This window comes from Ailuropoda melanoleuca, chromosome 8 (assembly GCF_002007445.2).
Source record: "Ailuropoda melanoleuca isolate Jingjing chromosome 8, ASM200744v2, whole genome shotgun sequence".
In the NCBI taxonomy this organism is placed as follows: Eukaryota; Metazoa; Chordata; class Mammalia; order Carnivora; family Ursidae; genus Ailuropoda; species Ailuropoda melanoleuca.
The window spans coordinates 37,528,282-37,541,741 of NC_048225.1; the positions used below are offsets into that span (position 1 = coordinate 37,528,282).

A 13,460-nucleotide genomic window follows, 5' to 3' on the forward strand; every position below is an offset into this window, starting at 1 on the left:
GCGGAGGGGGGATAAAGCCCGAAAGCCTTGAGTGATCTAGTCTTCATCAGATAGGAGAATTCCTGAAGGTCAAGCCACCTCCATCCCTTGCCCCTTCTCCCTGTGCCCACCCAGCCGACCCAGAAAGAGTTTGTTCAATTTAAATTGTCCTTGGTCATTGAGCTAAAAGCCAGTGTAGAAATAGATAGTCACGGAGTCCTTTCCTCAACAAATATTTCTGAGTATCTACTAGTGACTAGCTCTGCCTTTGCCAGTGCCAAGGGAAGCATGCTGAGCAAGAGAGGCATACCCCCCACCTTACAAATCTTGTGGTCTCAGAGGAGTCAATTAAACAAATAAAAACAAGATGTGCAAAAGTTAAAACCAGGAATTCAACAGATAAGCTAACATTTCTACAGGGTTGAATTTCTTGTGCCTTGGGGTCTTCTTCCATCCTTTACCTCTTCAAACACACAATACACTTACTGAGTGCCCACCCTGTCTGTCTGGGCAGGACACAGGGATGCATCAAACACAGAGCCCCCGCTGGTGAGATGCCAACAGGGCTGTTGAGTCAACAGACAGGGAAACAGCAGCCAGCCAGCCCTTCAGTGTGCTGAGAACTAGGAGGAGGCCAGGATAAGGGAACAGTGAGGAAGAGCTAAGATGGCCTGGGGATGGGGTGTCCAGGCAGGAAATTCACCAAGGGGCTGAACAAAATCACAAAGACCCTTGCCACTGGCTTGCTTCCTTCCTAGAATGACTGTTGTCCTCAAAAATGATTTGTATGGGAAAGGAAGGATATGGGAAATACTAGTAGTCTCTAAATGAAAGTGAAATATTTTTATCAGTTGCTTTCTCGAGGTGAGTACTGGAAATCACTAGGCAGATCGTTTGTTAAAAACTTGATTTCCTTACAAATACTAAAACAAGGCACTTTTATATTAAAGTAAACTCCTAATTTGATTCCCAAATTCCTTGAGGGCAGAGATTATTTTCCACTTCAAATCACATTATTTATGAAAATCTTAGAGAGTATGGATGAATCATATAAGGGCCGAGCTGAAATGTAACTTTGCTTTAATTAAAAACAAAAAGGCCTGCTAAGCAAGCTAATTGTGTAAACAAAAACAGGGTGGGGGTATTTCAACCACTTAAATGAAGAGAACCTACTTAAGAGCATAAGTATCTATTTTTTTAAAAAACTAACTGAGATGCCTATTACAAAATAGCCCTCCATAATCATCACCAGAGATCATCTGTAGACTCTTACGGTAGCATTTTATTACCTTGATTACACTTATCACTAACAACAAAACCACAATTGGTTTAGCACCTTAAAGTTTATAATAATGTGCCTTTACTTAAATTGACTGAATTGTTTCTCAGAAGAATCCTTGAGGGTTGATCATGTGATTTCCATTTCAAGAAACTGGCACTAGGATTATGTGAATTGCCTATGGCCATAACAGAGAAAGAGCGAGAAAGAAGAGAAACAGGAGGAAATCAGGAAAAAGAAATGTCAGGGGCAATGGTGTAGAGTTTCTTAGTCATCTACCAAAGCGAGAAAGAACTGGAAAGCGTGCCGATTTCACTCCGCAGTTAGGAGGTCAGGAGTGATATTAGCAAGGGCATGGTTCTGTCCAATGTTGGAGGGTAAACTTTTGTACTGTAGGTGGCTCTCCCAACTTCAAGAGAAGAAAGAAATGGAATGGTGCTTGCAAAAGGTTCTATCCCTTTGATGGGGGGGCTGTACTGAGTGTTTTTTCTTTTCTCTTTCTTCTAAATGGGAGAGATTTTATTCGGCACATAGTAAGCACATAGGAATATTAGCTATTTTTTATTACTGCTGCTTTTATATTATTGGTTGTGTCTAAAGAACAAAAAAGAGACTTTGAACGTTGTTCTACAATCCCTGGGCGATAAGATAGGAGAGGTCACGGTGCAGGGAGGACAGTGAAGAAGGTAGGACGTTGCCTCTAGGGTAGAAATCCCTAAACACCAGGGACTCGACTTCTCAACTCCCTAAATTCTACTCTTTCAATGAGAAGTATTTTAAACGGTGACACTGGTATCTTCAGAGTTTTGTGATCTATCATGCTAAATACAGACCCCCAATTTCTGGAAAAAAAAGGCAGTCAAACACGAAAGTCTTCATACCTCTGGGCTACTGAGAGCGACACGGGAGGAATTAAAGAGGTTTATGAGCTTCCCTGATTGTTCAGCTGAAGACGTAATTATGGGATTTAAAATGTGTTCAGTCTTCGCTTGGTGAAGAGATAAGAAAGTATTCAGACCAGAAACCTGAAGTTGGAGAGCTCAAGCCACATCAGGGAGGGAGTCCAACTTAGCCAGTTTGGTCTGCAGCTGATAACAAGCACTCCAAACCCTGCAGGCTGAGCGGGTCAAAGACACCTGTCACCAAACGGCATCTCCATGAGTGGTCGGTGGTAGGATAAAACCCGGATGAAGTGGGTTCCACCTTACCCTACAAAGCCTGGAGCGCAGGGACTGGGGATCCATTAAGTATTTCCTCCAAGCCTTCCAAGAGCCTTTATCCGGAGCTGGTCTATCTATTCATTCATCATTTACACCCTCAATCAGCAAGTGGGGGGAGAAGGTGGGCTCTGCTCCAACCTGACTGGGGGTGCAAATCCCTCCCGGGCTGAAAATTCCCATCAGGAAGCCTGCAATGCAGTGGCTGCTTCTGGGCAAAAGATGGTGCAGACCGAGCAACCCCGGGGGCCTGGAGGACAGGGCAGACTCTGGACGAGGCCCTGTGTGTTCAGCAGCCAAATCCTCCTGGGCAGTCTCACTGTCAAGTATTTCATAGCCTTTCTCTTTACATATCACCTGCTGTCCTAGAAAGGGTTTCGCAGCCACTCACTCGAAACACGTCCCCGACTTCCTGGGGAATCAGTCCCTGTGCCCACGGGCCAGGAATACCTGATAGTGTTTGGGCTTTCCCCTCTGCTAACGGAGATCATCTCGACCTTAGAGTAAGGACATGTTTCCCACGGCTCTCTTCTGTGTGGTCAACTGTCTGGATGGAGAAGGGAAGGGCAGGAGGCTCACATTCCACAGGCGGCTCAAAGGCGGGAAACCCCAGACCAGACCAGTAGGGGGCAAACTCCCTAAGGAGGCAGGGAGGCACAGCTTGGGGGAGGCCCAGCGGAGCTGGAGACTGCTAGCAGCAGGGGAGCAATGGGAGCAGGCACACCTCTGTGCGGATGGTGCTGGTCAGCCTTCAAAGACAAGAGTGAAGTGTACCGTGGGCTTTTCGTGCTGGAAGCCATTCGGTTCCATAAGAACGCCACTGATGGCATGAGCAGTGCTGAGCGTTGTGACTGAGTCTGCCCCACCTCGTGACACAAAATTTATTCCTTCTTTCCCACTGGTTTCCTGGTGTCTTGTCCATTTTCAATTTGTTTCACAGACAGGTATTTATTTCTTACTCTGTATTTGGCTCTGTGGACAGAAAGGGAATGAAAGTCTCAGCTCTCAACAGATTCGCGGTCCTGTGGGGAGACAGGGACATGGACAACAGCATGGTGAAGTGGATGCTGTCACGTGGGGAGGGCACGTGGAAGCCGGAGGAGGGGGACTGTCCCCACGCCCTGCTTGGTATTAACAAGCCACATCCACAACCCCAGAGGGCAGTTGAGGAAGGGGTCTGGAGGAGACGTTCACCAGCAAAGGAGAGGCAGGGAGCTCCCCAAGATGAGGCCGTGCATAGCAGCCAAGACTGCGTGGGAGCGGCAGCAGCTCACAAGCAGGATGACAGGAGGGGGACCAGGCTGTCACTTTAGGCGGGTTCGTCGGAGAAGGGCTGTGTGAGCAGTGCTCTGAGTCCAGTGCTGTACAGACAGAGGGCAGCCACAGACGGCAGGACTCCGCCAGTGGGAACAGACGCTGGAGGAGGGAGCGGGGAAAGCTGTCTGCACACTATGGATATAGTTTGTTCCAGAGATGGTGAGCATGGGGACACCTGGGTGGCTCAGTTGGTTAAGCATGTGACTTTGGCTCAGGTCCTGATCCCAGGGTCCTGGGATCGAGTCCAGCGTCAGGCTCCCTGCTCAGCGGGGAGTCTGTTTCTCCCCTCTGCCTCTGCTGCTCCCCCTGCTTGTGCTCTCTCTCTCTGTCAAATAATGTTTAAAAAAGAGAGAGATGGTGAGCATGTAAAATAGGGCAGGAAAGGGGAATATTGAGAAATATTAGAAGATAAAAATCCCAGGGACTTGGGGAATGAAGGAATCAGGAATGCCGCCCAGGGATCAGGTGTCTGGGAGAGGAAAAGAAGGAGATCCAAAGTCTAGCATCAGGTTAACCAAAGGAATGAAACGTTTCAAGGAGGGAGTGAGCCTGAGGGCCACACACTGCACAGAGGGGCATTTCGGGGGCCAGTCCTCAGAGCGCTGAGGAGGAAATGAGAAGCAAGGAGGTAGTCAGTGCATGGAAACTGATGTCTGGCTGTGAAGGGAAGAAGAGAATAGTGAATTCAGAAACAGGATAAAATTGGGGCTCCTTTGTGGCTCAGTTGGTTAAGTGTCTGCCTTCCACTCTAGTTGTGATTTCGGGGTCCTGGGATCAAGCCCTGAGTCGGGCTCCCTGATAAGCGAGGAGTCTGCTTTTCCCTCACCTCTCTCCCTCTCTCCCCCTCCCCATCTCCTTCTCTACCTGCTGCTGCCCTGTGCTCCCTAGCTAGTGCTCTCTCTCTCTCAAATAAATAAATAAATAAGATCTTAAAAAAAAACAGACATAAAATCAACGGAAGATTTTTTTTTTTTTAACACCGGAGACCCTTGTGTGTGCATGCCTGTGTGTGTGCGTGCCTGTGTGTGTGGGCTAAAGGGAAAGAGACAAACACTGAAAACACAGAAGAAAGAGAAAGAACTTGATGGGGGAAGGTTTTACAAAAGCAGGGAAAGGAAGAGATAAAAAGCAAAAACACAGAGATTACTATTGGCTAAGTTTAGAACAGGGCAAGTGTGGCCTGGCAGGCACAGGAAATGTCCTCAGATGCTGTCAGGAGAGCCCTAAATAGGACAGGTCCCCAGGAAGCACACACTAAAGAGTTAAACACACACCTGGTCTTACCTTCCAAGTTGTGTCAATGCCCTAAACCTGGCTCCCACCTTCCCTCCATCCCTCCCTCCCATTCTCTAGTGCCATCTCTGAAAAAGTCAACCCAACACATGCAGCAACAGGACCTACAGACAGCGTAGTCCTGGAAAAAAGGATGATTCATCTAACCACTCACCCAGCTATCAGCATCACCCTGTTATGGACGACAAGAGGACCTGCATTTGTAATAGTCAAGCGAAGGATAGTGACGTCTGCTCAGAAAGGTCTGTGATCTTAATGTGGGCTGTGTGCCTTGGTTATGGGACCTGTAAGTGTTCTCATCGCCACAGTCTTATCTTCTTAGTAGCAATGAAATAAGGAACCAGACTTAATTACAGAAAGGTCTGAGATGACGGTTTCCTTTTTTTATGTTCAATCAGCCAGCATACAGTACATCATTAGTTTTTGATGTCGCGTTCAATGATTCATTAGTTGAGTACAACACCCAGTGCTCATCACCACACGTGCCCTCCTTAATACCCATCACCTCGTCACCCCGTTCCCCCACCTTCTCCCCTCTGTAACCCTCGGTTTGGTTCCTGGAGTCCATGGTCTGAGATGAGGGTTTCTTAAAGTCACTCTAAACTCTCAGTAGAGAGACTTGATTCCTAGAGGAATGAGTGCAAATTTCAAATGCTGTCAGTTTTTAAGCACCTTTTGAAATCTCACTCTGCCAAGGTTTAATGGAAGTCAATAGTAGATTTTTCATGAACATTACCAATAAAGCCAATGGTCAAATAAAAACTGGTTAAATTCCATGGCTGGAGCAGCCACCAATGTGTGGTGTGAGGAGTTAATGTCATTTCCCTACAGTGTAAGCATTTGTTTCTGGTGCTGGGCTGTGGCTGATAGAACCGGGGATGGGCCAGCAATCATACGCTCAGTACCCACCCAGGCCGCGCTCCCAAATCCGTAAGGTTTCTGTGAGCCCGGCGAGGAGCACAGAAGAGGCCAGCCTCCTTGGGATGGAGGAGGGGAGAAGATGCTTGTCTGCCTCAGGTAAAAGGCACTCACCCCCCTCAGCCACCTCTCCAACCGACCTCAGGCAGCCCAAATTACTGACCAGGGAACCATAGTCCACCTCACCCGGTTAGTCAGGGAGAGAAGCAGCTGGGTGTCAGAACCTGGAGGCCCAGCCCTGCCTCCTTCCTGCGTCTGTGCCGGAGAGGCATGTTGGTGGCTTCTGCAAAGGGACGGTGCAACCAAAATATCAAATACAACCTGCCACTCACCCTAACCCACTCTTTCCTAACATTTAAGCTTTTAGTCAAAGGACATGACAACATCTTGAAAAAGGTATTCCAGATGACACTAACCCCCGCTACTGACATAACTGAGTTAGAAAGCTTGTTTCTACTTGATAGTGTTGTTTCCCATATTACGAACAGAAGCTCGTATTTTTATTTTTTGTTTGTTCTGTAGATAAATATACCGGAGTCAGAGAGCCACACAAAGTATATGTACCCATTTACTACAATCAGCCTTTTTGAATGGTCTGGCTCCTTAGAAAAGCGTGGACACACCCGGCTTTCTGCTGTTGTCTTTTCATTGTAATTCACTCTCACATTTGAGTTGCCCCTAAGGCCCAAGAAGGAAATTACAAATTGACAAACAGGGCATGGAGCTTCCCAGGCTGGAATGGTCAGCATGCGCCAATGACCTCTCAGGGTCAGAGTTCAGAGATTCCCTCCCTCTGCTTTTGTTCCCTTGCAGACCTGAGGAATGGAAAAATTGAAATGAGAGTGCAGAGAAAGGGGAAAAATACTTTTGGGGATTGCAACACTATTTGCCAAATCATTGTTTTAATCTTCATTTAATCCCACGAATTCCCCAGAAAAGACCAGGTTATCCCAAAGCACTGCAGCTCCGCCCGAGCAGAGCCCAGGGCTGGCAGCTTTCTGCATCTGCTCTCTCCCCGTGGGAAATGGGTCTTCGGATGACCTGGAGCTAAGATTCTGACACAAAATTCCCCGGCTGCTTCACTCTCTCAGCACCCACTGCAGAGGGACGGAGAGAGGTGTTAAAGATCCTGAGATTCCTGTGGCCAGATAGGGGCACCCTCTGGACCCGCACAAACTGGAGCCTTGAATGATCGAGGCGTTGAATGATCGACGCCTCCAGCCGCGTGGGTTCCCACATCGCCCGCGCCCCGCCAAAAAGCGCGTCAAGAAAAACGTGGCTCAATTCACGCCGGCACAGATGCGCCGAGCCACCCCCCCCCTCCGCCCCCGCAGAGGGAGAGGCGGGCGCCAGAGCCGCACGTCGGGGAAAGGCAGCAACTCCCCCTAACTTTTGAGCTCAGGACCCAACCTGGGGACAAGGTTAGAGAAAAGGGAACGGGGCGCCCGGGACCGATGGCGGGGTCAGGATCGGGACCGGACGCCAGGGAAGGGTCCCCCCAGCAGCGGGCGCGACGCTCACCCGCATTCCGGAGATTGCGGTTCCCGAGCACCGAGAGGATGAGCAAGAGGTCGCCCACGACGTCCACCGCGGTGGTGACGAGGAGCACGGGAGACAGCCCGGGCGCCAGCCAGGGAGGACGCGCCATCCTGGAGGGCCGCGTGCTGTCCGTCCCCAGCTAGCCCGGGGGCACCGCCAGCTCGCCCGGCTCGCAGCAGTTGGAGAAGGAGCCGTTCTCCAGCATCGTGGACCGTCCCGCGCCGCTCGCTGGCCACCGCGCCACGCGCTGTCGCCGCAGGGAGCGCGGTGTCGCGCCTGGCAGTTCTTGCTGCCCCCAAATGTGCCCCGGCCAGTAGGGAGGGACCTAGAGGAAGTAATTAAGCGTGGGCAAGGGGCGGTGAAAAATGTAAGAATGGGAGCAGGACTTGGGGTGCAGGTGTTGCCATAAGGAGTGCATCCCTCTCTCTCCCTCCCTCCGGGGCTGGCTCAGGAGCAGCTGAGACCCAGAGCCCAGAACGTGCCTGGCCTAGCTTAGGCCTCAATTCCTGAGTGCACCTCTGCTCCCAGATCCTAGATTCCCTCCTCCCCTCCACCCCCAAGAGAAGCTGTGCCCAGGAAGGGACACCCAGTTCAGGGACTGGAGAAGGTGCTGGTGGTGGGGACCTGCTGACCTTTTGTCAGAAGGGCAAGGTTTGAGGCCCCCACGGGTGCTGCTCAGCTCCAAAGAGAACATAGTCCCCAGGGTATGGGGACAGATCCCAGGGCAAAGTAGGGTAGAGGGTTACACTCCTGGCAGCTGCAGGAGAAAAGCAAACCCCTCCTATTTATTGAGCACTTGTTGTTATCGTGGGAGACACTGCTGATGTCTCTGCCTTGTCTTTTTCATAAAACCAAGACATCTATTGATCTATGAACATCTATTTAAATATGCCAATACTTAAATAGATGTGTGGTCAGTACCGGGGGTTATTATAATGTGGTTTTGGAGGGCTTTTGAACAAAAAGAGGATTGAAATATGACTACCCGAAAGAAGGAACTTAATGCCCTTTATTTAAAATGTTTGAGCACTTGCTCTGATAACAGCAACAGCTCACCTCTTCTGAGGGCGAATTTCATGCCAAGCACTGTCCTGGCACCTTTCATGTCACTAGAAAATCAAAATGACGGACAATTTCAAATTTGAGGAGGAGGTGAAGCAACTGGATACATTGCTTTCACGAGAACGCAAAATGGCACAGCCACTTTAAGGAGCTGTTGGGTAGCTTCTTACAGAGTTAAACACACCATCTTACAACCAGAAATGAGATAAAAATGAAACATATGTCCACAAAAAAGACTTGTGCCGGAATGTCCAGAGCAGCCTTATTTATAGTAGCCCAATCCTGGAAACCCCCCAAATATTCATGAATGGGTAAACAAATTGTGGTATATTCCTACATGGAATACCACTCAGCAATAAAACCTACTGATCGACACAACATGGATTAATCTCAAAAAACACTACATTGAACAAACGAAGCCAGACACAAAAGAGTGCATACTACACAATTCATTTATATGAAGTCAAAAAATGGGAAAAATTAATCTACAGTGATAGAAAGTGATAGAAAATTACAGTGATAGAACAATGGTTGCCTGTGGAGGTGAAGATGGACCAGGACAGAGCGCAAAGTAAATTTCTGGGGTGTTAGTTGCATGTTATTTTATGTAAATGTGATATGTGTATTTCATGTCAGTTATACTCTCCCATTTCCATCCTATTACAGACCCCACAGAACAAAAACAGAAAGGAAGAGTGCAGTGGAGAGGGAGTGATGATTCCGGAGAAGGATGTGATAGTTGGGGAACAAACCCGTTGAGAAGTGAGCCCATCCCGAGCCCAGGGAAGGACTATTATTTTTAGCAAGCAGAGGCTTCACCCCTGTGGTAGAAGGGAAGCAGAAGCCGGGGACAGATTCTGAAGTGTTTCTAGATTGGTGTGAGCAAATGAGGGAGCTGCCTTCTGGCTGCTCTAATCTCCAGGAATTTGAGGCTACCTCATTAGCTGGGATTGGGGGAAAGAACATGGGAGGTGTGAAGACAGGAGAAGATAGGAAATGTCATTTCAGAAAATAGGCACACTAACTAGGATCCATGGCAGATTTGTCAGGAGAGCGAGTACCCCTGAGTGGCTTCAGATCATGGCTTTAAATGAAGCCAGTCAGCCTCATGGGGTGGTTGTCAGTCAGCAGCTTGGATCTGCTCAGGACGGGGACGGAGGAGTCAGAGGGATCTTCAGCCAAAATTGGGGTTTGCCAGTGAGGAGTAAATAACAGAAGGAAGTGCGAGGCATGATGGGGAAGATGGACGCTAAGATCTACATTAAATGAGAGACGCTGAGAAAACAGGAGGGGGCTGATGGGCCATGAGATAAAAATGGGATCAAGGGATCCTGGGGGGGGGGGCGCTCAATTCAAAGAATTGTGGTGGGTGAATTTGAACAAATAGGTTGTGATAGTGAGAGAGTGACTTCTTTGAAACGTGTTTGAGATTTCTTAGGAGTGCAGACTCTGCTGAAGTGAGGGCTTTGAGCAGGATGATGGGAGTGGGTGGCTGGAGGAAGGCGAGGGAAAGTTCACTGGAAACGCAAAGGTCAAGGAACTGAGAAGCCCACTCATGGGTACTGTGGTGGTGAGAGAAAAGGGAAACTGAGTCAGGGGGCAACTTCTAGTGAATGGAGGGGAATGACCAGCCAGTTTTTGAGAGAGATGCAGGAAAGAAGGGGAGAGACAGCAGGATGGTGTGAAAATGTCACAGGCTGTTTTCAAAGAAGGGATAACCTTCCTTGTTCTTACATATGCACGTGTAGCAAACATAGCGGCACTTCTGTGGCTTTCAGTGGCCTTTGTAACAGCAGGTGAGGTGGGTACAAGATAAATTGCCCCCGTTCAGCACACCAATAACACACATTTGGTTAATCGAGTACAAACCAGAGGAAGCTGCCCTGGGATGTGGTTGTGCACACATCCACAACAGTGCATCTCAGATCTTTGGGCACCAGGAATTGGGCTGCTCTCTGACTAAGCGGACCAGGCTGTGACTTAAAAGGGCAGGGGAATGGTACTGCAACTTTGGAAGACACTTTTGTTTCTTACAAAACTAAGCACACTATTGCCATCTGATACGGCAATCCCACTCCTTGGTATTTACCCAAAGGAGCTGAAAAGTTATCTCCATACTAAAACCTACACAGGGATGTTTATAGCAGCTTTATTCATAATTTCCAAAAATTGGAAGCAACCAAGATATCCTTCAGTAGGTTAATGGATAAATAAACTTTGGTAATCCAGACAATGGAATATTAATCCTCACCAAAAAGAAATGAGACATCAAGCCACAGAAAGACACAGAAGAACGTTAACTGCATATTCCTAAGTGAAAGAAGTCAACCTAAAAGGCTACATATGATATGATTCCGATTATATAATATTCTGGAAAAGGCAAAACTATGGAGACAGTAAAAAGATCAGTGGTTGCCGGGGATTAGGGGAGATAGAGAGATAAATACGCAGAGCACAAAGGATGATTAGGGCAGTGAAATGACTCTGCAAGATTCTCTAGTGGTGAATTGGTGTCATTATACATTTGTTCAAACTCATACAACACCAAGAGTGAACCCTAATGTAAACCATGGCTTTGTGGGATGACAATGTGTCAGTGTAAGTTCATCAATTGCAACAAATGTACCACTCTGGGGAGGGGGCAGATATTGATAACGGGGGAGGTCATGCATATGCAGGCCATGTATGGGAGCTCTTTGTACATTCCCCTCTATTTTGCTATGAACCTAAAATTGCTCTAAAAAATAGTCTACTTAAAAGGGGGAGAGAAGGGGAAGAAGGAGCGTTGTTTCCAGGGAGAGTGAAAATGCCCCCAGGATTCATAAAGCCTCAGCCAAAACAGAATCCATGCCACCAGCAACAAGACCAACTAAAGCAAACCCAGAGAGAAAAATCCCGATGGTGAAGAGGCTGGAGCTAGACGCCCATGGTGATAGAGGGGAGTGCACCGATTTAAGAGAGAGGTATCACATTGGAGAAACTGAGAAGATATCCCAGAAGGAGTGAACTCAGGGCCAAGAGGCTAGACTGGGCTGGAGAAGTGGGCAGGAACTGGTCCAGGTAGGCACCAAAGCCAGGAATCGAGGACTCTGGACTTGTCCCCGTGTGGTGAAGTCTGTTGAGGGGTTTGTCAGACATCTGTGCTCTGCCCTCCTCAGCAGGCTGCCCTTCCAATGCAGAGCGGATGTCTGCGCACAAACCAGTTCCCACGCTGACTCCTCCGAGCATAGAAGAGTGGTGATTTCTTCAGTGTTCCAGGCTGACGGCCTCTCACGTGAGCAGATTCTTTTCACAATAGGCGAAACCCACAGTGGCTGCCAACAGTGAAATGAAGTTAAATGGGAGGAAAAATCAAACCCTGGAGAAAGAAGGGGAAAGAGACAAAGGAGAGAGGTTCAAGATTCCTAGCTGGTTTCTCAAAAAAATAAATCGACATGTTGAACACCTACGGAGAGTTCTAGTGTTACAAAAATGAGCAGGACTGGTGTCCCTTACACCAGCCCCCAAGTCCACATGCAAATCAAAATATGCTCACAGAAGCTGAGCTTCCCACAGCCCAACAATAATACCTTTCAATCTGGGTAGTACTTGAAACCTTTTCCAAACCCCTTTACACAGGGCCATCTAGTGTCCCCTTTCAACAGCTCAGTGAGACCCAGGAGGCAGGTATGATTAGTCCAGCTGGAAAAGAGATGAAGAGGCTCTCAGAGATAAGTCGCTTGTCAAGGTTGGTGGCCGAGTGGCCAAGACGAGATGTAAACCAGCTGTCTAACAGAATCCATTTCTTTTATTGAATGTATAATGGCTTTTACTCCCTTAGTATGAAATAGACAGAATGGAATCATGCCACATGACTAAAGCAACCCCTTGCCCTTTTAATAACACCATACACACTAACAATAGCAGCAACAGCTAATAGGGAGAGTTTACAGTGTGCTAGACACACGAGACATCTGGATTTCTCATTTAACCCTCCCATCTCTAGGAGATGGATACTATCGCTGTGCACTGTGAAGGAACTGAGACTCAGAGGGGTTAAGAAATCTGCCTCATGTTGCCCAGCTGGTGGATCTAGGAGCTAAAATTAGGATCGAGGCTGATTCCAACACTGGGTCCAGTCTTGCTCTGGCATCAGGGAATATTAAAACCTCTGGACTCTTCTCCACTCAAGAGAAGGATGGGAAAGCTTGATGACATTGGGCAGGTTGAACCCTGGGAGAAAATGGTTCTGTCGGTTTCAAAAAAGATGGGTTTTACATAGACCACTTAGAAGATATACCACTGCCTAGCATCGGGAAGCTGCCCTAATCTTATCCTGAAATGAAGAATCGTCTGGAAATAGGGATATTGTGCAAAAAAAGAGTGTAAATAAACAAAACAATAAAAACCCCCATCTTCTGGGCAATCTTCCTCTTGTTACCCATCATGCAGAGACCAGTAGGGGACCCAGGGATCTAGCAGGGCCAAGCAGGGTCACAGCCTCAAATTCTCTCTACTCCTGGTCGCATGATCTTTACCTTTTCTGACTTTTTCATTCCCTTCAGGGGAAACCTCAGAGTGAAAGTTACTGCCCTGGTTATTTCAGACTTGAATCTAACAGTTCAATTTCAAGCAGAAAGGGCTAACCCTTCCCTCAGAATCTGCTGACCACTAGTCCAGTGCTTTTTTATTATCATACACTGTCCAGAACAGATTATTTAGGGGGAGAATTTATATATATCAAAATATCTATCTCAAAATATATAGTTATACTATATATATATATGTATGTATATACATATATACATACACACACACATATACAGTTAAAATAGTTTGATTTTTTGCTTTATTAGAAGTTTTTTGTTGATGGTTTA

General features: G+C 47.7%; 1 protein-coding gene across 1 annotated transcript in view; it reads right to left on the bottom strand.

Annotated features, from left to right (window-relative positions):
• Nucleotides 1-7,747, bottom strand: part of LOC105238307 (melatonin receptor type 1B) — an 8,643-nt gene extending 896 nt beyond the window's left edge. Inside the window, 2 exon segments of the mRNA XM_034667589.1 lie at nucleotides 2,617-2,840; nucleotides 7,525-7,747. Of these exon segments, the coding sequence (XP_034523480.1) occupies nucleotides 2,617-2,840; nucleotides 7,525-7,747 (447 nt within the window).
• Nucleotides 7,748-13,460: the final 5,713 nt, after the last annotated feature.